Source organism: Fusarium venenatum (genome assembly GCF_020744135.1).
Source record: "Fusarium venenatum strain MPI-CAGE-CH-0201 chromosome Unknown EDB82scaffold_3, whole genome shotgun sequence".
NCBI classification, from domain to species: Eukaryota; Fungi; Ascomycota; class Sordariomycetes; order Hypocreales; family Nectriaceae; genus Fusarium; species Fusarium venenatum.
Genome location: NW_027072131.1, coordinates 1,462,083 through 1,489,548, shown reverse-complemented (window position 1 = coordinate 1,489,548; position 27,466 = coordinate 1,462,083). Strand labels below are relative to the sequence as shown.

The 27,466-nt window shown below is 49.4% G+C and overlaps 9 protein-coding genes across 9 annotated transcripts; 5 read left to right on the top strand and 4 right to left on the bottom strand.

Moving 5' to 3' along the window:
* Window positions 1-130: 130 nt before the first annotated feature.
* On the bottom strand, window positions 131-1,484 carry EDB82DRAFT_503952 (nucleophile aminohydrolase). Its single transcript, XM_025726706.2, has 4 exons — window positions 1,316-1,484; window positions 1,102-1,259; window positions 774-1,023; window positions 131-687 (listed from the first exon to the last, which is right to left on the bottom strand). Coding segments are annotated over exons 1-4 (612 nt in total). The 5' UTR covers window positions 1,318-1,484; the 3' UTR covers window positions 131-485.
* On the top strand, window positions 1,339-3,617 carry EDB82DRAFT_213944 (WD40-repeat-containing domain protein). The gene has a single exon (XM_025726705.2). It carries the CDS (start codon window positions 1,699-1,701, stop codon window positions 3,445-3,447), a length of 1,749 nt encoding a protein of 582 aa, XP_025581245.1. The 5' UTR covers window positions 1,339-1,698; the 3' UTR covers window positions 3,448-3,617.
* On the bottom strand, window positions 3,618-7,251 carry EDB82DRAFT_213995 (uncharacterized protein). Its single transcript, XM_025726704.2, has 3 exons — window positions 7,097-7,251; window positions 5,923-7,043; window positions 3,618-5,864 (listed from the first exon to the last, which is right to left on the bottom strand). The coding sequence occupies exons 1-3, from the start codon at window positions 7,112-7,114 to the stop codon at window positions 3,788-3,790; spliced, it is 3,216 nt and encodes a 1,071-aa protein (XP_025581244.2). The 5' UTR covers window positions 7,115-7,251; the 3' UTR covers window positions 3,618-3,787.
* Window positions 7,252-8,007: 756 nt separating this feature from the next.
* On the top strand, window positions 8,008-9,016 carry EDB82DRAFT_503943 (signal peptidase subunit-domain-containing protein). Its single transcript, XM_025726703.2, has 3 exons — window positions 8,008-8,300; window positions 8,359-8,640; window positions 8,693-9,016. Exons 1-3 carry the CDS (start codon window positions 8,155-8,157, stop codon window positions 8,940-8,942), a joined length of 678 nt encoding a protein of 225 aa, XP_025581243.1. The 5' UTR covers window positions 8,008-8,154; the 3' UTR covers window positions 8,943-9,016.
* Window positions 9,017-13,946, bottom strand: EDB82DRAFT_463377 (XRN 5'-3' exonuclease N-terminus-domain-containing protein). The gene is made up of 4 exons (XM_025726702.2): window positions 13,622-13,946; window positions 13,469-13,562; window positions 11,807-13,418; window positions 9,017-11,753 (listed from the first exon to the last, which is right to left on the bottom strand). Exons 1-4 carry the CDS (start codon window positions 13,624-13,626, stop codon window positions 9,244-9,246), a joined length of 4,221 nt encoding a protein of 1,406 aa, XP_025581242.1. The 5' UTR covers window positions 13,627-13,946; the 3' UTR covers window positions 9,017-9,243.
* A 501-nt stretch (window positions 13,947-14,447) lies between these two features.
* Window positions 14,448-16,465, top strand: EDB82DRAFT_503939 (histone acetyltransferase type B subunit 2). The gene is made up of 6 exons (XM_065608715.1): window positions 14,448-14,644; window positions 14,732-14,785; window positions 14,841-14,892; window positions 14,946-15,461; window positions 15,510-15,995; window positions 16,055-16,465. The coding sequence occupies exons 1-6, from the start codon at window positions 14,608-14,610 to the stop codon at window positions 16,227-16,229; spliced, it is 1,320 nt and encodes a 439-aa protein (XP_065463807.1). The 5' UTR covers window positions 14,448-14,607; the 3' UTR covers window positions 16,230-16,465.
* Window positions 16,466-16,685: 220 nt separating this feature from the next.
* On the top strand, window positions 16,686-19,253 carry EDB82DRAFT_503938 (uncharacterized protein). The gene has a single exon (XM_025726699.2). The coding sequence runs from the start codon at window positions 16,805-16,807 to the stop codon at window positions 19,016-19,018; it is 2,214 nt and encodes a 737-aa protein (XP_025581240.1). The 5' UTR covers window positions 16,686-16,804; the 3' UTR covers window positions 19,019-19,253.
* Window positions 19,254-20,108: 855 nt separating this feature from the next.
* EDB82DRAFT_213763 (uncharacterized protein) lies at window positions 20,109-23,018 on the bottom strand. The gene is made up of 4 exons (XM_025726698.2): window positions 22,602-23,018; window positions 22,433-22,490; window positions 21,560-22,266; window positions 20,109-21,466 (listed from the first exon to the last, which is right to left on the bottom strand). Exons 1-4 carry the CDS (start codon window positions 22,755-22,757, stop codon window positions 20,483-20,485), a joined length of 1,905 nt encoding a protein of 634 aa, XP_025581239.1. The 5' UTR covers window positions 22,758-23,018; the 3' UTR covers window positions 20,109-20,482.
* Window positions 23,019-26,504: 3,486 nt separating this feature from the next.
* EDB82DRAFT_526314 (uncharacterized protein) lies at window positions 26,505-26,904 on the top strand (the record flags this gene model as incomplete). The annotated part of the gene is made up of 3 exons (XM_025726697.1): window positions 26,505-26,550; window positions 26,609-26,650; window positions 26,705-26,904. The coding sequence occupies 3 exons, from the start codon at window positions 26,505-26,507 to the stop codon at window positions 26,902-26,904; spliced, it is 288 nt and encodes a 95-aa protein (XP_025581238.1).
* Between the last annotated feature and the right edge of the window lie 562 nt (window positions 26,905-27,466).

Genomic DNA, 27,466 nt, shown 5'->3' with positions numbered 1-27,466 from the left:
AATGCCTTCTTTTCCCATTTTGTTTGTGTCAAATATGCATTGCTACTTGAAAGGCGTGCATGTATTCATGGTAACTTAGCGGTTGACAACTGATATTGAATGTATTCGAAAGCTTTAGTAGAGTCGGACAAGAAATCTAATAGGATTTGTTTTAGAGCAATGGTGAAGCTGTAGTATTCATCGAAGAAACAGTTATGATCTTTGTGAGATGTTCAAGGCAACTGGGGGAAAAAAGCTAAACATGTTCTTATTTAGAAGCTATCTTGCTATGCAACCGCTGTAACCTGCACGTGGAGCGAATTGTGAAAGACGGCTGTAACTTGGATTTTAATTTAATATGCCGTCGGGGGACTTTGACATCATGTAGACTGATGTAAAGATGTCATGGGCAACCAGCTGGAGGAAACTATCTTGATGTAAGCATCAACCTCCAAGCCCCATCTAGTAATACAAATTCATGTTTCCTTTCTATTTGCGGACGGCTCTTAGGCACACTTGACCACCTTGTCGTCATCGAACTCAATATCGACAATCCCATCTGCCTTGACCGCCTTGACCACCATGCCCTTGAAATCAATCGGTAAGCGCCGCTTTAGTTCGTCGGTACACATCGTCAGGATCTTGATGCCCTGGTGGAGAGTGATATCGGGGTGGTGATGCTTGTCGAGGATGGAGAGGCAGTAGTACCTATAGAAGCATAGATCAGCATTGGTCCAGACCTGTTGGTTCATATCAAATGTCTCTCTGGAATACAGGTTTCGGGGGCAACATACTGGGCGTAGCCATGTGCAGCATAAGGAACCTCGGCCAGCGACGCTAGGTAGTCGAGCCAGTAGAGGGCTGGCTTGCCAGTAATGGGGTCAACACCACCCATAAGGAGGTTAACATTGTAGGGCTTTCGAGATCGCAAGCTGGTAGCGAGCTCTCCGCGGACGAAGTGGGCAAGAGCAGAGGGTGACAAGTCGGACTCGTTTCGCATCGAGTAGAGCTGGGCATTTCGTTGGATGTATTCGGCGAATTGCACTGAGGAACTATTTAGCTGTCGTCATCGCGGGGCCAGTCGACAGGCGGTTGCCGTCACTGGCAAGCTGGTTGAAATACCTGTGTCACCGGCTTCTCCAGAGAATGCCAAGAGGGTGTGTTTGTTAAGAGCTCGAGTCTTATCATCAGATGTCTTGAGGATAGTGGCACCTCGCATCGCAGCCTTGGATCCTGCGATGATAGTGAAGTCCTTTCCAGTAATTCCGATGAGTATCTCCCTGTCGTAGAATATCAGTACCCTTTAAGTAGTAGCTACAGAATGGATATAGCTTACATTTTGGCGATAGTGTGGTGTGTAGTGGGGGAAGTAGATGTGGTGTTGTGGAGGAGTTGTCAAGGTAGTTAGTTGTTCAGCCTTCTTCAAGGAAGGTTGAAGGTACAGTGAATCAAGCTCCCGTTAGGCTGTAGCTGCGCGCGTCAACGCTCACCCGGGAGCTCCTTCTCACAATGGACTCGATTATGCCAATCTCCACCGCCAAAATCGGAAAAACCTGGACCCATCTGTAGGCTTCTGATTTGCCAGTTGGACTTACAAGGATTCAATGGATTTTCCGTGATCCACTGTCGCTCAACTTTTTTTTTTTCTAAGCCTAGAAATTTATCTTCAAGGTGAGTGTGAAAGTCGTGAACAGCCAGCCAAGTTCGCGACGTTCCAATATGTCGTCCTTTTTCACAGTACCAGGCGCGCAGAAGAAGCGCAAGCGCCCCGAGGCTTCAGAGCAACCAAAAAAGAGAGTTGCTGCTTCGAAATCTGCTGGAAAGGCACCTTCGAAGAATGCCGGCCCCACCAAAAAGCGAGTCGAGCGAGACGACGAGTCTATCTCTGGAAGCGACTCAGACGACGATGGAAGCCTCGACAGCGCATCCGTCGCCAGCGATGCTGAAATGGAGGACAACGAGTCCGATGATGAGGAGGGCGAGACCGCTGCGGAGAGGAGATTGCGACTAGCAGAGCGATATCTCGAGAACGTCAAGGAGCACGTGGACGAAGCTGGTTTCGACGCCGCCGACATTGACCGAGATTTGATCGCCGAGCGACTTCAGGAGGATGTAGCAGAGGGAAAGGGTAGAGTATACCGTCAATTGGCCTCGGAATTCGCTTTTGACAACGTCTCGCGCACCTTCTTCCGAAGCAACACCAACGCCGTAACCGCCATCGCCGTATGCGACCCATACATCTACACCACCACCAAAGACTTATACCTACACAAATGGAAGGCGCAAGACCTCCCTCAATACCAATACCCACAGACAACACGACGAAAGCCCAAGAAGCCACCGGCGCCCCCGAAGAAGCAGCCGTCCTTGGAAGCCTGGGTGAAGGGCGACACAAGAAAGTCAAAGGATAAAAACTACCAGCGTCACACTGACCGCATCCTCGCTGTCGCAGCCTCTCCTGATGGTAATTATGTAGCCACTGGAGGTGCAGACAACAAGCTCATTATCTACGACGCCCATACCCTCAAGCCTATCAAGGTCTGGACACATCACCGAGACTCCGTTACTGGACTGGTCTTTCGCAGGGGGACGAATCAGCTGTACTCTTGTTCCAAGGATCGTACAGTCAAGGTCTGGAGTCTGGACGAGATGGCTTATGTCGAGTCGCTATTTGGCCATCAAGATGAAATCCTTGACGTCGATGCTCTCGCGCAAGAACGCTGTGTCAGTGTTGGCGCCCGAGACCGTACTGCGCGTTTGTGGAAGGTCGCCGAAGAGACACAGCTTGTCTTCCGCGGTGGTGCTGTCGACAAGAAGTCTCGACCAAGCGGCGTGAATGCGCGCTCCATGCTCCATGAGGGTAGCATGGATCGTGTCGCCATGATTGACGATGATTTGTTTGTGACTGGTTCTGACAATGGCGCACTTGCACTGTGGAGTGTCCAGAAGAAGAAGCCTGTGTACATTGAGCCCATCGCGCATGGTATCGACCCAGCCCTGGATCCCAAGGAGGCATCGGCCGAGCAGGACCCCGATCCTGAGGTCGTACCACACCCCACACCCCGCTGGATTACCGCCATCCGAACCATTCCTTACTCCGACGTTATTCTTACTGGTAGCTGGGATGGCCACATCCGAGTCTGGCAACTCAGCGAGGACAAGCGCAAGATTGAGTTCCGCGGAGTTCTCTCCAAGCCTGAAGACCAAGAAAATGAGTCGATGGAGGAGAGCGCCCAGGGCCCAATCAACGGCATTGTCAACGATATCGATCTTTTTGAGCGCGGCGATAGAGGCAAAGACGGTCTTTGCGTGGTTGTGGCTGTTGGAAAGGAACACCGACTAGGCAGATGGAACCCACCAGCAAAGATCGGGCGCAACGGAGGCGTCGTGTTTGAGATCCCGCGGATACAACGGCAGATGGTGGTGAATGGCACGAACGAGAGCTCAGACGCCGAGCAAGATGAATGAAGAAGCGTAATAGATATTTGATACAACCACAAATAGACGTGGCGGAGACTGCGACTCACACCACCTGTTATATATCATTAGCATCGGGGAACTAGGTCTAACATCCGTTGGTGATCCTTTAGGAGTCGGGTGTTAAAATGGAAAAATTTTGTGATGGGTATAGACTTTAATAATCTTTTCACTAGACGTGTCTTCTCTACTATGTGCATCACTACCTTTGGTGCCTGTCCTGACATGATGTTGATCCTTCCTTATAAACTATCGCCCTAAGACCTCTATCCATAATGCTTTGTTCTTCCAAGACTGTACAACACAATGCCGCCTATCAAGACAGACAATTTCATCCCGTCAAATCGATGGTTCGCTCAACCATATTATGCTGGCGCTCTCTAGGGGAGGGATCCTCGATGCTCTTCATAACGATTCGTTCTCCACCAAAAACACTCTGGCTACCTGGGGCTGGTGATGCTGATGCCCCTTGTCTCGTGGCCAAAGCAACCGAGGGCGAGTTGTGTATCTTTACAGTGGAAGAGATGGGTGCTGGGCCCGCCTCTTCAGGAGATTCCGATAACTTCTGTACAAAATTGGGCGTTGAGGGTGGCTTTGGCCTGTTTCGTTCATCACGCGGCGGATGACCTTCAGTGGTCAGATCAGGAAGCACTTGTTGTGCGGTGTCGACCGGGGATGAACGTGCTGAATGAAAGACGTCCCCTGAGCTAGAGATCTTAGAATCATTACTCGAGCCCTCCCTCAAAGGTTGGACGAAGGAAGGATCTTCATTTCTTGTGGGTGTTTGTGGGTAAACCGGCTCTTCGGGAGAAGCAACTGCAAAGTATGCCGAGGTAGTATCTGTTTGAGGAGGCTCATCACTCTCTGCAGGAATAGTGTCATTCGCCAACGTGCTCTTCGGACCATGGTTGGCTTGTGGTGTTTCTGGGGCTCTCGGGGGTACTTGAGGTGAGGATGGAGCAACCTGTGGTGATGAGACAGGCCCCTTTGTTGCCCTTCGTTTTCTCTTCAAGTCTTTCTCCTTCTCAAGCCGCAAATGTTGCTCCTTTTGGAAGTCGAAGAGAAGGTCCCTCACCTTGGCACGAATTTGCTGAGGTTTGATATCCCACTGACTAGCTTCTTTCTGAAGTAGTCTTCGAACAGCCTCATCCGGATCTTTCAGGAAATTTTCCATGTAACCCAAGACGTATACACCACAGTCGCAGTAATTGTCTTGTTCAGGTATACCCCGCGCAGTCATACCTCCAGGCCTGTCCGTGATATCAATGGCCTTCTTATCTTTCGCTTCCTCGACTAGGTAGTCGCGCAAGCATTTGCAGGTTGCCGCGTGTGCGGCGCCTAGCGAATCGAGAGTGATGATCCTGGGCTCTTCAGTGCTGTACTTCTGATTTCCTCCGGTCGACTTTCGCTTGTTAGTTTTGGTGGGGGCCTCTGGATTCTTGACAGTCTCGTCATCTAAAAGAACAACCCCATTACCTGTCGCTGCCTGGCTTCTGGTTGATCTGGGGACTTCATGATCTAATGATACAACAGGCGACGCTTTCTTGACAGAAACATTCTCTGCGACGTCCACTGCTGGGTCGTTATCCTCAACAATGATTGCATCCTGTAGGCTTGAAGATTCGTCTTTTTTGGACGCCTCTGCTTTCACCTCCGCTTTCACCTCCTTGGGAAGGAGACGAGGGGCATTGTAGATGATAGCCAAATACCAGTGTGCATTCTCATTGACTGGAACCACGATATAATCATATGAAAGTAGATCGACCCTGGCAGTCCATGCTTTGACACCTTCATAATTGATCTTGGCGCGATTGGATCTCAGTTTCTCAAAGAAGAAGGTGTTGAAGATGTATACCTTTTCCAGGATTTCTGGTCTCTCTTTTTCGAGTTGGACCTGCAGGTAGCGAAGATAGAAGCTGATGAGATTGTCGTTGAGAAATTCTCCCTCATCTAGTCGAATGATATCCTCCTTGTCGACAGTTGCACGGTTCTTTCCGGTTGAGGGGTATACCAAGGACCTGTGCCAGTCCTTGTCCCAACCCGGGTTCTGAGCCGTCCATGAAAGAGGGAGTGGTTCTGAGGAAGACTTTCTTGTTTGTCGGGTCTCAGGCTTGCGCTTCCGACTTGACTCCAGAAATGGATCTTCGACATCCTCTGTTTTCATTTTCACTTCTTCTTTCACTTCTTCCTGCAGAATAGGCAAGCCCCCTTGCATTCTATCCTTGAGTTTTGGACGCCGAGGAGATATGGGCTCTCCTTTGAATGGGTCTCGATGTGAAGACTGAGGTGGTCTGGGTGTGTTTGCCGTGAAAGGAACTGGTGAAATTGGGACCGGGGAATTCTTTGATTTAGACGCAAAGGATTTGGCCTCCCCCATCGCAATCGAGAATATGCTCTCCAAATCGCTCCTTTGACCAGTTAGTTTTCTTCGAACTGTTGAACTAATGCTATTTGGGAAGCACTTACGGGCTGACCTCTTTCAAATGCTCAACTCCATGCAGCCAGGCAATGAAGATAGAGGCGTTCGCAATGTCACTAAACTTTAACACAAGCTTACCACCAATGGCCGTATTTGTGTTTGAGCGATGGATGGAAATAATGGGGCTCTTCGAATTGCTGTGTTTAGCACTGTGGATCGACTTCTTGGAGACTTCAAGCCATGATGAAGTCTGTCCATCTTGATGAGACGGGCGAGCCAGGCCGGAATCAAGATGTAACGTGATGGGCTCATCTGTCTTCCCAGCGGACCAGGTGCTTCTTCCACATGCCGCAGCTACTAGCAGTACTCCGTCAACTTTCGGCCCACTGTGTATCGAATTTCGGCGCCCCATGGCTGATCCGAAATTGGTAGGTTGAATATCTCCTCGTCGAGTTCGTGAATGGGGAGACCGGGCCAGTAGCTTTGTAACACTGGTGGGCCTTGTGGTAGCCTCTCCGCCCGTAGAAGTGCCGGGCTTTGCCAGCTCGTCCTCGGAATCGTTGTGCAACCTGTATCGCTTCGGTGTACTCTGAACATAATTTGCCGCTGGTCGCTTTGATTGTAGGGGAAGATCCGACGAAATGTTGGCATGTGGGGGGGCATCACTGATGTTCATAGACAAACAGTCCGGACTTGTGAGTGTGGGAGATTGTTGAGGAGGAATATTTCGATGCGCAACAGCAACTGTATCGTCGTCGCTTTCACCAGGCGATAAAGTAGTCCTACGAGGCCCTCTCCTCCTGCGTCGGCTCCGTTTTACAGTACTTCTACACTGCACGCTGCGGTATTCTTGCACGCGGCTGCCAGCTGCCGTAGTCAGGTTGCTGCTGCTGATGACACTAGAACCGCCAATAGTTTCCACGTAAGAGTCCTCTCGGGTCAAGTTGTGGTGCCATGGGGTTTTGGCACTCGGCTCACTGTCGTTCTCGATTGCTTCCAAAGGTTGTAGACGTGAACTCGTAAAATAGCGAGATGCGCGTGGTGATTCAGGACCGGATTTCTTGATTCGTTTGTTCGATCGTTCGTCTCGAGATGTGTCGCTTCGATCTGTCTGAGAAGACTGCCCGATTTTCAAGGAGCTTCGTGGTCTTTGGTCGTTGATCGCTCTCTGTCTAGGAATAAGTATCAAGCCAAAAGTGCGCGATATGGCAAAAAACTAACCATCCGTGAGTTAATCATTTTTGCCTCGTCACCCGGAGAGCTCCAGAGGGTGTCAGCAGGGGTGTCCTATCCTATCACTCGAGTGGGCAGGAAGCATACCCATAGTCCGGGAAAGAGTTGGCGGTTGAATGATAGCGTGCGAGAGGACTAAACCGTATCGATTAGAGTTGAGCTCGGCGCGACAGAGTGCAGAGAGGATTTGGGGAGAAGGAAAGAGCAATGCGCAGTCCCATCGAGCCTTTGCCCTCCTCTGGTGCCCTGTAGACAAAGACTGGGCGTGGGCCTCCAGTTTTTCACCTGGACAGTTCACGATGCGTTAGGCTGGAAGGCGGATGATCTTCTCTGCCAGTCGTAGATGCAGCTTGAGCAGAGTGGAGAGTTCGGGAACTCTTTAGCTGCCGACGGGCCACTAAAAATGTCCTAACAACGGTAAAATATCGCGGGCAAAAGAAAGAAAGAACTATTAAGGAAATCAACGAGCAAAATCGCGAAGGACGAAAATCGGGTTTGAACAGTCGAGGTTCGAACATCTCAAGCAAGACCATTCACAGGCCTGTTTCTAGTGGGGATGTGCCGCGAAATTTAGTGCGATTTGGCTGTGACTGCTCTGACAGTGTCAGCCTCGCAGGGTTCGTGTTGTTGGAGAATAGAAAGCATAACTACAAAGATAACTTGATATTTACGGCGACGACCTACAAACTACTATGGAAATATATGCCAGCATAAGACGTTATTGTGTAAACTAACTGTATAGTATTTAATTTCTTTAGCCTTTCTCAAACCCGGGATAGTTGGAGTTCCTGGATACAAAAACATGCTGGAGGTCTTAATGGACAGAGACCCCACAGTCCAGTCACAAGGCTGAAACGCCACAGCTCCAGCGCTGACCAGCTAAAGACAGCTCCCAAAACGTGGCCAGTAGCTTTAGGTGAAAGGTAGTCTTCAACACCACGACGCGACATCACCAACGTCCGTCTTCCAAACTCCACCTCTCTTTTCTCCTATCCTTTCAAGATAAAGGGCAAAAGCTGCATAGGCAGCTGAGATACTCGCCCATTATGTACAACTCTCTTACCCGCATCCAGAACACTTTCGGCTTCTTCACCACTGTCGCATTCGTTGTCGCAGCTTTCATTGCCGCTTCGGATTTCATAGCCCCTCGTGCCCCCGATGCTGGTATCTTTACTGTCTCAAACTCTCAAGTGTACAGTCTGCCTATTCTAATTTCACAAATAAGATTCTAATTGTCCTTTGTTTATCAGTGTCAAGGGCCGACCGCATTACTACAGCACCAAGAAGGAGGAATACGCAATTATTAGATTCGACCTGGATGCCGACCTGAGAAGCCTCTTCACATGGAACACTAAGCAAGTCTTTGTCTATGTCACTGCCGAGTGGCCTGGACCCAACAATTCGACCAACGAGGCTGTTATCTGGGACAAGATCATCACGAATCCCAGCGCCGACCATCTCCAGAACATTGGACCTGTTGCTATGAAGAAGCTCAAGCGCAGCGCTGAAGGAAAGACAATCGACCCCGACCGGTAAGTTCATATGCCTTTGTAAATATTGACCGCAATCTCACATCATTATTAGTGGCTTCCTTGGCCTCAAGAACCAGAAACCAAAGTATCAAATCACCCACCCTACTGGTAAGGTTGCAGCGACAGAGGATGTGAAGCTCAAGCTGCACTATAATGTTCAGCCCTGGGTTGGATTTCTTACTTGGGATCAGACCCGCGATCTTGGTCACTGGAAGGCTCTGGGTAATGGCGAGTCACCCAAGTTCAATCTTCCAGCAATCAAGATCAAGAAGAAGAAGGATACTACAAAGAAGAACTACTAGATAGGCTGGTTATCCAGTTTTAGTATGTGTTTGAAGTGAAAAATAGAGTTCAATGTGCGGTATAAGGCGGTTCTCTTTGCAATTTTCGAGAAACATATTCGTCGCAGAATCCATTCCCACTCGTGACTTCGTGATAAACGTATCTAGCTTTCATCTATAATACAATCTTCACATCCACAACTTTTATCCCGACGCTGGCTATTCTGCAAAAAATGCAAGCATTCGATAACAGGTCGTAAGACGTAACATCACAGGAGATCACTCACCAGTACCGCCATCCTATAACGAAGCTACTGGTCATCTAGCCCTGGCTGCCGTTACCACTGGGTCCTCCGTTGCCTCGTCCACGATTAGATCCTCCGCGACCTCTACCTCCACGTCCTCGACCACGACCTCTGCCTCGGGGTTGATCGAGACTGGCAGGTGGTGGAACGTTACCATACATCTGTTCTTGGGGAGCACCGTCAGGAGCGGGAGAACCGTGGTGGCTGCCACGGCCGCGACCACGACCTCCTCTGCCTCGGGTGCCATTTCCGTTGGTATCATAGCCTTGAGCCGCACCGTTGGGAGGACCGTTTCGGTAAACCAAGGTGCTGTGCATGAGATTGGGAGCACCTCCGCGAGCACCGTTACCTCGACCACGTCCAGGAGAGTTGCGTCCTTGCGGGTTGTTGCCGTTCAGCGCTCCACTCCAGCCACCGCGAAGAGGGCCAGGGGCTGGTGCATCTTTGTACTGAGTAACCCCAACGTTCGCATAGCCACCATGCGTAGCAATGACTGGTTTTCGCTGTTGTGACTTGCTGGTGGTTGACACAACCTGTTTATTTGAAGTGTTCAGGACTGAGGATGATGCCACTGTCTGGCCACGGAACACAGGGGCTCTTTCGTTGAGCGTGGTGCCACTCATGAAAGAAGTGTCCCATACAACATCCAAAAGAAGGGCAGTGGCAGTACGACTAATACCAACAACAGTTCCGCGAGTGGCAATGGGGACCTTGCCAGCAGCAGACACGTAAGTAACTCGATCTCCCAGAGTAAAGTTCTGGCTGCCGAGCACCATTTCCGCGTCAGATGGCTTAAGGAGCGCCGTACGAGGAACGCTACGCAACTTCTTAATCTCGATTTCTGAAGAAGCAGCATGCACCTGTTCACCGACATGAGCCAATGCCTTGACAATCTCGGAGTCAAGCTGTTCAGCCTCCAGAGGAACCCTCTCGAATTTGCTAGTCTCCTGCTTCTTGAGCCAAGCCACGATCTCCTTGACTCGTTGGGAAGCGACAGCGGGATCATTCCAGAGATCTGTCTCAAGGACCTCGCTCTTTTGTGGTTCCCTCTGAATAGCAGCAAAGAAGTCGGGGAAGGCGACCATGTAATCAGCAATCAATTTGATCGCCATTCCACTGAACTCCCAGCCTGTATGAGACTTTCTCGAATAGCCCAAGACCTTGAGCTTTCGGCCTTCAAATTTCAAGTTCAAACCCAAGTTCAGTCGTAGTCCGGCAGAGTTAATGATCTGGTACGAAGAAGTGATCTTGCTTAGAACGAGAGGATGAATACCCAGCTGTTTAGCCACAGCAAATGACGGGGTGTAAGGATTGGAGCGTTCGGCTTGATGGATGATCTGCTTTGCGAAATCTTGCTCCTTGTTCTTGAGGACTGAGACGACAACCTCCGCCTTGTTGCCTGTGTGAGCGGCAACTTCAAGGGGACGGCCATAAGCGTAGTCACCAAGGAAGAATGCACGAGTGCCTCGAGGGAATTCCTCCTCAATGGGCAACGCCTCCTTTTCAATGAATCGTTCGTCTTCATTGACCACTTCGTCAACGATGGTTTGCGCAGCATATGTACTCCTGAGACTGGGATTTTCGGCGTACTCCTTGGTCAGGGCACCCTCCTCCGTACGAATGAGGCCCTTGAGCATATGGACATACACCAAACACTCGACTTGCCCTATGGTGATTGCAAGTCGCTTGGCGTGCCAATTTTCGATGTAATCAGCTTCCCTGGCCCAGTCGGCAGCCTCCCGGTTGTTGTGGTCTCTTGTGATGACATCTTTCCCATTGTCGGCCAATTCGTAGCTAAAGAGCTCATCCTGCACTTTAATGACCTTGGCTTCCTGGAGGAATGGGTATCCCACGTAGCATCGCTGGCCAAGTTTCGCCTTCCAAGTTTCGATCTTGGTGCGATTCTCCGTCCCGGTCAGAGTAACACATACGCTTGGGTTTCTGCTGTCTGTCTGGAATACATTGACGCCATAACCTTCGACAAGTTGTGCAGTATATGGGAGAGTGTGGAGGGTAGGGAAACCAGCCAAAGCATCAACGTTCAGTAAAGCACCACTAGTTAATCCTGACAAGTATTCAAGTCCTTCCACATCAGGAAGATCGAATATATTCTCGATGCAGCGACAGTTTTGGATCTCGGGGAAAACACCGGGCAATGGGGAAGGGTAAACGAAGTCGACCTCGGGCGAATATGTGAACTTGAGGGGCACACCGAATCCGTTTCGTGCCTTTTCATCGGGCTCCAACAAGTCGTTCTTGGGCCTCATGGCGTCCAATAGGCGTTTCTCGTCAATGAAGGGAATCTTTATGACTGCCTCCCAATCCATCTTCTTTCCGTTCATGTCCAGCTCAAAGTCGCGCGGATAGAAATCAATGATGGGCGAATCCGGGTTCGTCATGAGGTCGTGGTAAACCTTGGGGACAATCTTTTTACTTCTATCAGGCAAGACACCCATGAGTTGTTCATAGGGCAAGAAAGGTTGGCCCTTTTTGAAGTTTAGGTCTGCGCCAACACCCTTAACAACATCTGTCTCAGGTTAGCCATACGTTCTAGAGTATGCATTGTAACAGGCAACTCACCTGAAATAAGAGGTGCGTAGTGGTATCCGTAGAACCAAGGCCACGAAGCTATACCGCGGTAGTAGTAGTACAAGACCCATTGCAGACCTTGGACGTAATTCTCACAGAGGGCTGTGAGCTCCTTGTCGTAGTTGTCGGGAGCCCACTCCTCGAATTTTTGGAGGTAATACTTTGTCTTCCAGCCCTGATACTTATCTTGGTATAGCTTCTCATACTGTTTTTGGGCATCTTCGGCTGTCAAATCAATGACCAAAGCCTTGTCGTAAGTCTTTATTACTCGGTAAGCTGCAAGGTTACCTTCCTCCTCGTCATCATCTTCGTCATCATCGTGATTATTCTTAGGTGGGAACGAAACAATCAGATGGCGATGGCCCTCGTCGTCCTCTTTAGTAGACCATTGTAGATGCATCGAGTCTGCCAAATCCTGAACAAACTTGCGGTCGGCAGCTTTTAGACTGGTGCCGAGATCTAGCGGCTCGTCTGAGCGCTTTGAGATGTACGGCCGAATCTTTTGCTTCCACAGGTCGCGCTGCGCTGAAGTGAGGACAAGCTGACTTCCCTTAGGCGCCTTTGTTTCGGCATTCTTGTTTTCAAGTCTCTTTTCCATCTGTTTTGATGCAAACCATTTCTCATCTGAAACATCGCCCTCGAACGCATCAATCTCCGTCTTGGACAATTCGCCCAGGAGTCGCTGCAGTCGTTCCATGTTGATAACTCCGTTCTCGTTGATATATCCGCCACATTTTGGAAGAATAGATTTGTAGATTCGGAACATGTTGGCCAACGCACCCTCGTTGATGTGCAAGCTGGGCAAATTCGGCAAGAAATCATTTCCGACAAAGAACGCCATCAAGATAAAGTCGTCGATAACTCTTTCGAGGTCAAATGGGAAACTGAGAGCCCCTTCCTCTCCAAGCTCCTGAAATTCCATCTCTAGATACTCTCTCACAATGCAGAGATGAAGAAGATAAAAGTTTTGATGCTCAAGCTCTTTGGATTTCGTCTTGGAAGCCCGTCCAAACGTTACCTCTTCTCGAAGGAGACAGAAATGGGGATCATGGCTGAGAAGACCAAGCATGATCAGATCGGCATCAAGGCCGTAAAGACAATGCCGAACATTGTGGTTGTAGTTCGGCTGGGCCTTGGCATTTCGAATGTATTCCATGATCTTGTGTTCTCCCTCACCAGGGACTTCGTGGCCGGATAGAACAATCTCGCATCCTTGCCAGTCAGTGTCTTCGGATACCTTCTTGTTGACAAAGTATCGCAATTGCTGAGATAGTTTGGCCATGAACTCGGTACCTGGGGTAATACAATTGCTGTCGAATGGTTCCTCCTTAGGGATTTCGACGCCTTCACTGATGGCCTTATCACGGGCCTTCTCAGCATCGAGGGCTGTTCGAAAACGTCGGGAACGTTGCTGGTTCATCTTGGCTCGCGGTGCAACACCATCAATAGCCATGAAGAACAGCTGTTTGGGCTTGATTTTTCCAAACAAATGTTCAATGTAATTGAATATACGAATAAACATCTCTTCTTCGCTAAGACGAAAGGACACATCTTCTCCTGCATCCTTGTGGGTACAGTTGTGAATGATACCATTCATGTCGAGCTAGGTAACGGTCAGTATATGGGAACGGCATGTGACTTGAGGCAACGGACGTAGAGACAGTCGAACTCGGGTATTCGGTTCTCTGCAATGAGCTGGGAGATGGCCGGATATCGCTCGGAAAGCCATCTGAAGAACTTGGGGACACTGTGACGAGAAGAGTCAGCTTGTAAAACTTGAGAAGAGTAGTAGGAAGAAGAGCATACCCCATGTTGAAAGACAGTGGACAATTTCCAGTCCACGTAAAGATTCAAAAATGCGAAACTTATCTGAAATAGGAGTTGATAAACTCCAGATCGCCCCTAAAAACTGGGCGCAAAACGTAGAAAATCCCGTGGCAACAGGAAAAGACAAGACGGATGGTGACTCAACGTGGCGCCAACAAACCGAAGACAACAATGCTGCAATATAATGCGAGACGAGGTACTAAGCGCTCCCTACAATACCAAAGAAATGAAGGGAGTCGTAGGGGATCGTCGGGTTCTGGGAAGGTTTGGGAGGCGGGAAAGGTGAAGTTTGCGACGAATCGTGTTATTGTCAAGATGGAAATCCAGCAGTCATGGAACTTGAGAGCTGGATTGACAAGGTGGGGACCTCAGCCTGGCAGGAACTCGATTCATGGAGGGGTTCCTGTTGTACATCACAGATACGCTTCATAGTCCGTTACGATAGGCTCTATCTAAGTACTCAGCGAGTATCTTTCTCCCCACCTAAGGAGGCCCGCCATGTCCGGCGGGTAACAGGAAAGTCCATCTCTGAGATTTAAGGTACAAAAATAAAAGACCTAAGCGTTTGGTTTAATTGCAACAAACTGTCACATTAATTTCGTCTTTGATGCCTCAGTTGGCCAGCTTTTCTGATACCTTGAGGCCTGTTCAGAGTCAATTGCTAGGCTAAAGAGATGTGCAATTTGTGGGGTACACATCCTTAAGCCACATCTTCTCCCACTTCCCATGTGGCGCAGCGGATACTTGCGGTTGCTATGGGTGTGAGCGTTCCGTCACTTAACGCGCCTTTTCAGCCTTTTGCGCATCAACGCGTTGCGACTTGCTTTATTCTCAGCCGCGCGCAGACTCACTTTTGTTCCTACCAACAATCTAGTATTATCAACATCAACCACTCGGCCGCAAATCACCTTTTTCTTTTTGCCTTTGTCTTTTACAAACAAGCCCTTATAATAAAAAAGTCCATCATGGCACCTGCTCCGTCTGCCGAGCACGACATGGACGGTAAGTTAACTTGTACCTGGATTTGCGTGCGCCTGCATTCGAATCAAGACGACAAACTTGAAAATAGTTTTACTTACGCAATCATAGTCGACATGATCCATGATGAAGAGGATGATCAAGGAGAGCGCCTCATTAATGAAGGTATGGACCAGCCACAAGGGACGAAAATGCTGTCCAGCAGGCTAATGTTCAAAAGAGTACAAGACATGGAAGAAGAACAGTCCCTTTCTGTACGACATGATTCTAGGGCAAGTCGCAACCTTAATTATGACCGAAAATCTCAATCTAACATTGCTTGTAGTACGGCCCTCACTTGGCCTACCCTCACAGTCCAGTGGTTCCCCGATGTCAAGGAGCCCGAGGGCAAGAACTACAGAATTCACCGCCTCCTGCTTGGCACACACACCTCAGATGAGAGCCCCAACTACCTTCAGATCGCCGACGTTCAGATTCCCAAAGCAGTGGCGCCTAACCCCGACGACTATGATGAGGAACGAGGCGAGATCGGCGGCTATGGCAAGTCTGGTGATGTCGCCGCCATCAAGTGCGACATTGTTCAGAGAATTGAGCATCCTGGAGAAGTGAACAAGGCTCGATATCAACCTCAGAACCCCGATATCCTTGCGACTCTTTGCATCGACGGCAAGATCCTCATTTTTGATCGAACGAAGCACCCTCTCGACCCTACCTCAACTGGAAAGGTTAATGCCCAAATTGAACTGGTCGGACACGAAGCCGAAGGTTTTGGCTTGAACTGGAACCCTCATGAGGAAGGCTGCTTAGCGTCAGGCAGTGAGGATACTACGATGCGTCTCTGGTAAGTACCCGTAGTAGATATCCAGAACACTCAACTTACACATCGCAGGGACTTGAAGACCCTGAAGGCCGACTCAAGAATCCTCAACCCTTCTCGCACCTACAGGCACCATACACAGATTGTCAACGATGTCCAATACCACCCAATCTCCAAGAATTTCATCGGTTCCGTATCCGACGATCAGACCCTTCAAATTGTGGATGTACGACACAGCGAGACCAACAAGGCAGCAGTTGTCGCTAAGCGTGGCCACCTTGATGCAATCAACGCTCTGGCTTTCAATCCCAACTCGGAGGTGCTCGTGGCTACTGCTTCGGCCGACAAGACAATCGGCATCTGGGATCTCAGAAATGTAAAGGAGAAGGTGCACACTCTGGAGGGCCACAACGATGCTGTCACATCTCTAGCATGGCACCCTACTGAAGCTGGTATCTTGGGAAGTGCCAGTTACGACCGAAGAATCATCTTCTGGGACCTTTCAAGGGTCGGCGAAGAGCAATTGCCCGATGACCAGGATGATGGCCCCCCTGAATTGTATGTTTGACTACACCGATAGCGCTTATGAGGGTGATATAGAAGCTAACTTTCAACAGGCTATTCATGCACGGTGGTCACACGAACCATCTTGCTGATTTCAGCTGGAACCCCAATGAGCCCTGGCTCGTGGCAAGTGCTGCGGAAGACAATCTGCTGCAGATCTGGAAGGTAGCCGAGTCCATTGTGGGTAAAGACGACGGCGACTTGCCTGTCGATGAGCTCGACCGATAGGTGAGGTGGAAGTTCGTGCTGAAGTTCCGGTCTTCATAGGATGAGGAGACGCAGCAGCTCTATAACCGGTGGCAAGAAAGACAGCGAGCCACCGGCGATGAGAAGCAATATATCCTAGCGTAAGATGTATAAACCCAGTGAGATTGGAGGCTGAAAAAGACGAAGATTTGTACATCAGAACTTTCTACCCCATGGATCTTAATTAAAAATGTTGTATTCACTACCTACGTCTAACATTGAATGAGAGGGGCACTGCTTGATATATTGCCAGTGCCTGAGACTACCAGACAGATGGCAAGCACTGCCGTTTATTGTCGAACATCAGGATTATTTTTCTACCACACTGCTAGTGACCCTTCGCCTGGCTATTGTTGGTGTTTGCATTTCTGTTCTTTTTATTGTTTAATATGGTTGCTTGGCAACTTTTCCTGATTCTTATCAACAGCGTCCCCGAGACCTTTCTCTTCGCAACACCATTTTCATTCACTACAATCCAGTCACCACCAATATTGTCACTATTCTGACGCTATCCTTTAGAATACTTCAATATTGATCCGCTTTATTTGACATTCGCTATGTCTTCCAACCCGCCTCCTCCAGGTGGCGGGCCACCTTTGACGAACAATGCACCTCCTGGTGCCTTGAACGCACAGCCAACTGCCAATAACCCAGCTCAACATGTTCCCAATAGTTCCAATGTACAAGCAGCCGCTATCAACGTCCCGCAGACTGCTGCCAACCCTCGGCCGACGGCTGTCCCTCTGGCTCCTTCTCGGGCCCGAGCCTCAGCTGGAGACGAGCTTATCAACGCCCCGGAGCGAGAACTACAAATGTTGACTGATGGTCTGCGCGAACGTCTGGAAGAAGCTGTCAAACGCGAAGCTCGAACAAACCAAGAGCTTGAGGATATGGGTCTTGACCCTCGAGAGTATGATGAAGACGAGATCATGAACAGCGTTCCGAATGTTTCAGTCGTGGATTACGAAGACCTTTCAGGTCCGCACAAAAGACTCAAATTCTCTCGGGCTTACATCGATGGCATGTTCGGCGGCGTAGACCCCTACGAAGCTGATAAAAAGAAAGACGAGGTGAACGAGCTTACCCTGAGTCTCAAGCACGCCAGTCTCGATATGATCTCTGCCCTTTGCATCAACCTCGAGCTAGCTATCGAGATCGGTAAGCATTTACGACCACAAGACATCGTCAATCTGTACATTGCTAGCCGCTCCTTTCGCACAGCGGTTAATGGCCATATGCTGTCCTGCATTCGAATGTGGATTGACAGTAGATCGCCTGAAGCTGGAAAGGTCTTCCACTGGAAACTCTATGGCAAGATGCTGGTCAGGGATCCCCAGGAGCGCAAGTCCGCGGTAAACAACGCGCAGCATCTCGAGGCCCGCTGGAACAGCGTAAAGTTAAACCCCAAAAGCATCCGCCTGATCCCTGGCTTCAGGTATCTCAAGATGGTCTTGTCTCGCGAGCGCTGTTGTCGAGAGATTCTCGCCATGATGGCCCGCATGGGCTTCCTCATGCCTGAATCAATGTACAGTACCTTGCTGCGACTCTGGGTGCTCATGGAGATTTCGACTACTCGCCAGAGACAACTCTTTCTCAGAAATGAGAAGTATTGGACCGACCAGCACCTCTATAATGTGCAGTTCTTTCTTGTCAAGCTCGCCATGGCTTTTAATCACCCCTTCTTCCATCCTATCAAACTTGATATGGTTCATCTCATGATGGGACAGAAAGGGCTCCATCCCTTGTGGCAACTGCTAATGAAACAGAGATACACGAACCTCTCAGAGCTCATGGAGCTCAAGACACGCTATGACCTGCGCTTCCCCCGAAGTGTCTGGACCAACATCCTACTACACGACCACCCCAAGGCGTACAATGTCCCTATCAGACAGGTTGGTCTTGGCCACATGGAAGGCTGGGGCAAAGGATTCCGTCACCTTTCACGCCCTGATGAGCTCTTTCCCATCGAAGCGACCTATCGTGGGCTTGATCTCGAAAAGCACATTTCCCAGATGATGATCTGGGGTTACATCGATTTCGAAACAGGAGAGAACATCGTTCCTACAGAAGACGACATGTACATTTCAGACGAAGAGGAGAAGTTGGGCAGAGTCGACACTTCATACTTCTGGCAGCGCAAGCATGCTTTGAAGAAGTGTTGGAACGAGCTCTCGTCAGAGGTACAGGAGGAGATCAAAGAAGACGACAACGACGAGCGCTTGCGAGGTATGGCGTGGTCGACAGAAGGCCAGTATAACTGGCGTGGAGAATGGGAGAGCGGTTCCGAGTCCGATTCAGAAGACGACCGCGAGTACGATATAAACGAAGAAATTGAGCGTGGTTACCGTTTACCTTCCCTGTTTGGAAAGCACCCAAAGAAAGCCGACGCCGACAAAGACGATGACACCAGAGAGGAGAGTCCGCTCCTCACGTTTGGAGAAAATGCAGAGGACTGGAATAACACTATCACTGAACTCTTCATCAACTCGAACCCGCAAGTGACCCGTGAACAGTGGGATGAGGCCAGAGCATGGCATGACTACATGGAAGATGGAAACTCGGGCCCTTACCCAACTGGTCCTGGCCGTGAAAACGAGACGTTTTTTTCGCAGACCTATGCGCAAGAGCTTGCGCAAAACCAGCTTGACATTGCCGAAGCCCGGCGCAATGAAAACACTGCGGATGACGAGGATGAGGAGTACGATGAAAGTGTTGAGGATGAAAATGAGGACGCGGACGATGATGAAGATCTCATCAATAATGGCCAGTAAGTTCGAGGGTTTGCAGGTGTAGGACATATCGTGTTGCTTCACTGAATGAGATGAGTGGACATGAACGGTGTGACAGCAACAAATTCCCATGCATTAGTCTAGGTAGGTGTTTCTGTCTTGCCAGAATCATCTCACTATACCCACTCATCAAATCTACATGTCGAGTGAGTATATATATACACTTGTAAGAATCAGTTGTAAAGACAAAGCACTCTTCTGATCATGCTATCCTATAGTATGGGAGGTACAGTGACAAGCAGTAACAGTTCATATCTAAAGAATTACCTATCGATCATGAAAGGCGACAAATTCAAGGAGAGGATAAGAAATACAATATGCAGAAATGAAATATGATAACCTCCGACAGCCTAACCATCCAGCCTATACCGTCTAGTCACTAATGCCGCCCTCTGAACCTCACTTCGCAGATCACAGCTGCGGTCCCTAGTAGAACCTTGTTGAAATGAGGTTCGAAAGGGAAAGATGAACAAGATGGTAACAACCATGCCATCAATTGCGAGCAACAAACAAAGATGCAGCTTTGGCCAATCCTTGAGGCATAATGCCCCTTTTGACACCCCGACTCCTCCCAACCGTAGCACAAAGTTATATATTGGCCACTCCGTCCAGGCTCCCCAGCTCCTGCGCGTCCCAAGCAAAAACCAAGATCAGGGTAAAAGACATGCAGAGATTACCAAAACAAACAAACAGTTTTGAGAAAGACAAGGTCAAACTCGTACAATATGTAAAGAATGAACGACAACAGCATAAGCAAAAACAGGGGCAAAGATGAGAGAGATTGAGTAACAGAGAAAAGCAGTTAGTTTGTTGTCGGGTTCAGTATTGAGCCGACACGGGCGAACTGGATATTTGAGTCACAAAGGCCAAGCAAAATATACCCTTACACACTCCCCTTCGCTATGCACCCAACCCCGTAACCGATTTTCCAGTAGTACCGCCACCGTCCCATGAAGCCCAGAGACGACAACATCAATGACTCCCCGTGTGTTCCCCTACCGTCATGTCGAGATGGAAAAAATGTCGAACCCGAGACTCTGTCGCCTCCGGGCTTGTGAAATATAAAACAGACAGCGGCCCCAGCAAACAAAAGTCCATACCGTATAGACTCGACCGTCAACACCAAAGAAAGCAAGCCCTTGACATTGGCGAGTAATCAAGTCACTTTTGTCTTCCAACCCTTGAGATTTTGTAACATATCCGTCTTAGAATCAAGCATCCGTCGCTCCGACCTGATCTTCCGAAACCAATACACGCACCATTGAGGCTTCCTTTCGGGAAAGCCAATTCGCAAATGCTTTGCCAACAATAGACCTTCTATGTGCATCATTCAAAGTCATTTTCGCGCAAAAGCTGTGACACGAACAGCCGCGCCCTTATATGTGGTGCTAAGATTTCAGCATTCATATACACACAGCGACTTGGCTGCAGCAATATTGCCACTGCTTAAGCAGGTGACTTGTTAGGAGGAGCAGAACCGCCATTCTGACGTCCATCGCCTCCACTAACCGAGAGACCGCCAATGCCGCTTGAGAGGAAAGCAAAAGGGTCGTTCTCGCCGTTGCCGCCGTTGTTGTTGTTGGCATTGTTGTTGTAGAAGTTGTTAGAGGGTCCGCCAGATGCAGGTCCGTTAGTAGCTGACTGGAAAGCGGCCTCAGCGGCTCGGCTATCAAAAGGGCCAGCAGAGTGAGAAGCGGGACCGGATCCAAAGCTGCCGTGTGTGTTCAATGAGCTGGGGTAGGCCGCAGCACCGCCTCCAAGGCCAGAGGGAAGGTAGTGACTGGGAGGTCCACCAAAGTGCTGTTGGTTGTAACCACCACCAGAACCGCCGTAAGAGCTGCCAGAGCCGAAAGGTCCAGGGCCGGGACCACCTCCCATAGATCCCTGATTCATGCCATACTGAGACGCATTATCCATAGGGGAAGGATAGCCGGAATCAGCGACAACTGCAGCGCCTGCACGGCTGGCACCGCAACGAAGACAGCACACATTTTTGGCAAAGTTGTGATAGCCACAGACCTCATTACCACACTTCCAGTCACCAGCACGGAATGGCACCACACCACTGCCGCCCATGCGACCGCCACCATGGCCCATGGGGCCGTGGTGACCACCATGAGGAGGAGGGGGCATCATGGCGGGGGGTCCATAACCAAAGCCACCTCCATAGTTGTTGTTGTTACCTCCCATATCGTTCGAGGGGCCAGCACCGACGGCGGGGAATGAGCATCGGAAACAGGCAGTTCGGCGCTGGAAGTTGGAGAAGCCGCAAGAAGGGCAAGTCCAGTCACCTGGTCGAGGGCGGTTCTTGCTGGGAGGGAAGGGGGTCAGGATGTCCTGGGCGCGGTCAAGCACACGGCTGGAGGAGGGGGAGACCTCAATGGCCTTCTCATTAAGGGCACGGCCATTCATACAAAGGCTCTCAGCAGCCTACAATAAGTTAGCAATGAGCCAATATGGGTTTGCGCAAATATCGCAAAAAGGCTGGTGCAAGAAGAAAGCTGGGGGGATTTAAAAACTCACCTCCTCGTGGGAAGAGAACACAGCAAATCCAGTGCCAGTGGGCTTGTGTTGCTCAGGGGTTCGAAGGGTCCAGAAGGCAATGGGCCGGCCACCAAACTGGGTGAACCAGCTCTCAAGCTCGGACTGGGTTGTATCGTGGGGGAGACCAGACATGTGAAGAACCTTGCTCCTCTCGGAAAGGAAGGCTCGAACATCGGCTCGAGCATCCATGGGTCGAGTCAGAACATCCGGGTGCTCCTGAGGAGGCTGGGACTTTCGGATCAAGCCTCGCAGAACTCGAGCAAGAGTGACGGCCTCTTCCATGGCACGTCGTGGCGAGGCAGGGGCAAGAGCCTGCAGGTGGAATGGGAGGTTGTGCTTGATGGGTGCACTCGACTGAACGGGCTCGACCTCGAGAGCGGCGCAAATATTGGAGAGCATCGAAGGTCCGAATGGCAGGGATTCGGGGTGGTGCTGCTGCCAGCGCTGGTACTCGGTGCGGAGATCAAAAGTGCGCGAGTGCTGTAGGTAAGGAGGGAGGACAACAGCCTTATCGCGAGCTTCACGAGGAAGCTGAACACGGAGGTCCCAAGCATCGAGAGTAACGAAGACAAAGTCAAGGTTCTTGGAGGTCAAATGCTCGGTAGCGAATGCATCGAATCGGGTGATAGCGTCTCTAAAGGTACCAGCGTTTCGAACATGTTCCCAAGTCAAAGTTGTCAGGCTCGCTGTAAAAGATATTCCGTTAGTCAAAATGCCTGCCTGTGTTTTGCGGAAAAAGCAAGCATCGAGAAAAAATTGTTGTTCAAGCGGCGCGTGGTTGGCGGAATCGAACAACGTGGAGCAAATACAGATGGAGATGTTATGGGTTTGTAGTAGCGTCAGAAAACTTACTGCACAGAGGAGTAATCGGAGTGTTAACAGGCTTGACAAGGACGCTCTCATGGGTAATCTAGCAATCGAGGTTAGCAATCGGGTAGTCACATAAAGAGCGTTTGGACCCTTCAAGGTGCTTGTAGACCCTGAAAAGTGCAGTCGGTCGTAAAGCGGGATGGAGACTCACCTCCTCAAGCGTGTTTGCATCCATCAAGATCCAACCGAGCTCAATAACTTCCGCAGAGTCCTTTGTCACATAAACTCCGTGCTCATCGCAGGTGGTCGCAACATGAATCACAACATAGCGATCGATGTTAAGTTGAGGCAGCTGTTGTGAAGCCATATTTGGTAGAATCGATCGGTGCCGAAAAGAGGTAGAGAGGAGAAAGAGAGTTTTGGTTGCTTGCAGCGCACTCGGCAACAGCGGCGAATAATGTAAGGATCTCGAAAGAACGTTTCGGGTCGTCGTAGTGATAAACACTCGAGAGGGGTCAGATATTAAATGCAACTAGCCCGTGGCCCGGCCAGGTTGCGATAGAAGGAGGTATGTAGAAAAGGATATGTGAGGTCGGGTTAGGTGACAGGAAGCGGAATGGATGTGAAGTGGCCAGTGAGTAGAAGCAGCTTCAGGGGAGATGGTTGTGCCAAATACGAAAAGAACCTCCGGCCTCTGAGAGGCGCAAGCCGTAAGTAAATGGGCCCGTGGTCCAGGTAAAGTACAGTGGGGAAAGCCGTCGGGTGTCAGCACACGCTATCAGGTTATTTGAGGCAAGCCGGGACATGAAAGGAACAGATTAATCGGGATATAGGGGAGCAATTTTATTGTGGTTGGTGATATATGATGTTATTTTGGAAATATTTTCAACATGATATCGAGTCAAAGTCAATTGAACGTACGGCTGAAGATGTTGAAAAAGTGTAATCAATCCAAAAGAGAAATAGTAGAAGCTGCTGGTAATGTCTGGCCTGGCTGGCTCCATCACCAGCTCCAATTCATCCGTCCATTCTTTAACTGTTCGGGTGTTGCCTTCCAGCCCGCTCCATCCCCTGAGCTGAGGCGGCCTTACAGCGGTCACAGAGGCTTGCAGGGGTATGATAGCTTCTGCGAATTGCAGCCCGGGCTCGGGCTGGTAGCGAACTCTGGAGGCAACCGTTAGTGACGACGGGCGGGAAGTTGCCCGCCCGCTTTCTAATCTTGATCCTCATTGAGTTAATGGCTGTTGAATGTTTTGGAGGTCAGGTCAGGAACGTATTTTTAAGCTTCACAGCTTTGACCTTTGTAAAAACCAATCAACCTCCGACTGAATTGTATATGTACAACGTGCAAAACAAATGGACGTAAAAAGTGCTCGATATTGGGCGAGTCATTTCATTGAAACATGGAACATTGGCGGGCAGACCTCTAAAGATGGAAAGTGCTTGTGAAGAAGCTGGTTAATAATTCATGATCAGCCCCACCTCAACTTGAAAGAATCATGAAGGGAAGCTTCTACTCCCCTGAGCGTACAATAGACTTTCTAGTCCAAGCACGTTCACCTTCATCTTGCCTTGGGCCACTCGATTTGGGCTCTTTTTTGCTTTCCGATAGCTCCGGATCCTACGTCTCTTTACATGTTCTCGATGGCATGAATCTTGACGGATTCGTCATCCAAGGAAGATGATTGTGCCAAGAATACATCTAACCCTACCGCCTATACTCCACGTTTTTGACAGCTCCTAATTCGTCCTCTTAACTCCCAACCCTTCAGTAACGGCACGGCAACCTCTCAACCAACCCGCTGATATATCACAACAACCACATGTGCAAATACCAGCCACCTTCAGCGGTGCAGAGTATATAAGCAGTTATGCACAGCCCAAGTCCCGAAGCAAGGGAGGGAGAGAGAGGGGAAAAGATCCGTGATCGGTGCTGAGCTTCGAGTTGAGGTTCGTCACCGGGAGATTACATTGCTATCCAATATTAGTAACGCAGTCTATCGTCCAGGTTGTGTTCTGCCAACAATTTCAAATCGACAAGGTGACAATGGTGAGGCACAGAAGTCACGAAATGGCTGCACTCTGGCCAACAAAGCCCGTTTGGGCTCATTTGTACCACCAATTTGTTATGAATATGCATCATGGGCGACTCCTTTGCATGTACTCACTCATTAGAAAAGACCATGAGAACATGTCGACAAACACAATACAAAGTTTGCAGGGCCATGATGACTTTGCATATGCACATACAAGTCCCGCAGACGCGGGGAGAGAATTGCCGCCTCGTGTGAGGCGTCATCAATCTCGCTCCAACAATATCAGTCCACAATGATGTCGACCCCCTCACCTTCGCCCTCACTCTAACGTACCTTTCATGAAGAAGCAGATGGGGAGAAACCTCGCTGAACAAGGCGGGCTACCGAATATAATCGATATCTTGATCTGTCTTGGGAATCTCTCTCTCATCCCTGCTGCCTATTTATATCAATCTTGCGGGGCTTGACTGGCTGCCTCTTTTGACTGATTGATGGGAATGTTTGGCCGGATAAAGGACATTGAGTAGCTTACAGGGCTACATGCGTAGCCCTTTCAGCCTAGGGGTCTTCGGACATTGAGGTTTTGGAACGAGGACCGGCAACTGAAGGAGTCCGTCGAAATGACTACGATGGCTTACTCGATACATTCAAACCTAGGTAAGAAGTCATTGAATACAGGCGATCATGTTTTTGGAAGGCAGAAATGGACAGATCACGACCCTGTCTGTTTCATCAGGGAAAGCCATGACACTTCCTGCCTGCCTCAGCAGCTTCTTCCGCTCGGAAACATGCCCGTGCATATTATGAAACTGAACCATATGTACTGTTGTGCTGCACTCTGGTCGACAGTTTCTCTCTCCTCTGATAGTCGTCCGCCGCAGGACCAACCGACTGACCTTTCCAAGTTCAAACATCCTCTCTTATCCTTACGAGATGACTTTCGGCTTGCTAGGCTACTGGGGTCCTGGCCGTTTCTGCACTGGCTCGGATAGCGGAATCAATATTGCAGATCCGTCCGAACTGCATATGAGACATAATGCACTCCCGTTAGGTTGAGCAGTAGGGTATCTGAAATGGTTGACTCGATGAACATAACTCTTGACTTCCTTCAACAACAATATGAGCAGGGTTATATTCTAGGCCAAGGTTACCTTCATAATTTTCAATCCGATAGCCAGTGCCTGGTGAGATAGCCTACTCAGCCCAACTTTAATCAGAATGAATGGGCCTTATGCTACATGAGCCAAGACCTGGCTGTCTAGGCACAATTTATCACATGCTCTCGCATCAATGCACCTGGGCATCGTACTGTTTGCGAACCAAGACATTTTATCGTTGCAGACACTAATGGCAAATAAAGAGATACATATAGCATAGGTCTGATACGTATAAGCAAGTATTGCAACACATAGTGTCGCATTAAAAACATTATCGCTCACGTCCTGACAGGAACTGCTGTGACATGAAGAACAAGATACAGATAGTACTAGGAATAAGAAGATCCTAGCGCCTATTATGGCAAGACCTGCATGAGGTAACCGACAGACAGGACCTTGTGCCGATTGATATACATGATAGGTTAAGGTAGGTCGGCACATAATCCAAGCCTGGCGCGCGGTTCCCAAATGTAGTGATGAAAACAGCCACTGGTTGACCGTATGCATATAATGCGTTTATCTTGTCAAGTTGCTAGTCAATTGAATTGTTTTCAGGTTGTCATAAACTTTTAGGGTTGGGGTTTTGCTGCCATCATGACTGTTCGTTTTGGGGTTTTCACGGCACACTTTAAGCCGACGCGGCCTACGTCATATCATGTCCAAACGTCGCGGACAAGGCAGAAACTCGTAGAGTAAGAAGGCCTCACGTTACTTGTTTTAGCATTGATTGGTTACGCGGCTCGCAAGCCTTATAATTCTTGTCAGTTGTCTTTTTCTTCTTTCTTCTTTTAAAGTTTCCTCAATACAACATAAAACAACTGTTAACGACTACAATACGCATTACTATCTTATTCGACGAACATCAGTGCACTTACACATCCGTCTCAACATATCCCACATCTTACACAACAAACCGCAACCATGGGCGGCGTTTCGGCAGTTCTTCTTATCCTCATTACTCTCTTCTGTACGTCACCAGCGCTCCGCGATCGCCAAAGTTGCAGCAGAAACTAATGCAATCACAGTCCCTCCCATCGGTGTATGGGCAATCTCGGGATGCGGAATGGGTAAGCCGGCTTTAGCTTTCTAATTTACTGGAGGAAGATGCTAACGTTCAGCAGATCTGTTCATCAACATTTGCCTGACCATCCTGGGCTACATCCCTGGTCACATCCACGCCTTCTATCTTGAGTACATCTACTTCGACCGCCGAGAGCAAGCCCGCGAGGGCCGTTTTGCGACTGGACCGGCGCCCGGTGTGTATTCCGACAACGTGCAGACTGGGGGTGAAGGATACGGAACTATTGGACGTACTGGTTAGAGACTCATGTGAGAGATGGTGCAGTGGGATTTGTGTTGTTAGAATCGAAGACTGAGGTGATTCGCATCACTTCAAGTGGCCATACCACCGATATCGGAATTAGCGACATGGCTGGGACTGTAGAGATGATACCACAGGCCAAGAATTGACGATACATGTATTATACGCAGAAGATGGTGTGCTGTCTTGCTCTCCTAACCTGCAAAGGGAATGACATGCTCTAGCAAAGATAGTTTACTGGGCATTGCAGGAATTATTCTGTTGAACATACGCTGGGGCCAACCATCACAGTAATTGATCTTAGATGATGCATGAGATGCATCAGCGCATGGGTCTTAAAAGTTGCTGAGTATAGATTCAGTGTTGGCAAAGACGACAGGATGAAAGCTCCAATCATTAAAAATTGGACAACGCAGCACATGCAAATGACCCCGCGTTGGCAACGGGCAAATGCATTTGGTATGGAGAAGGTTCCTAGGATTTGGTGTAACTGAGGATGAGTTGTCACCTTGGCTATTTCATGAGCTGCATATGTAGTGTGGTTTTGGTGATAGACTCAGCA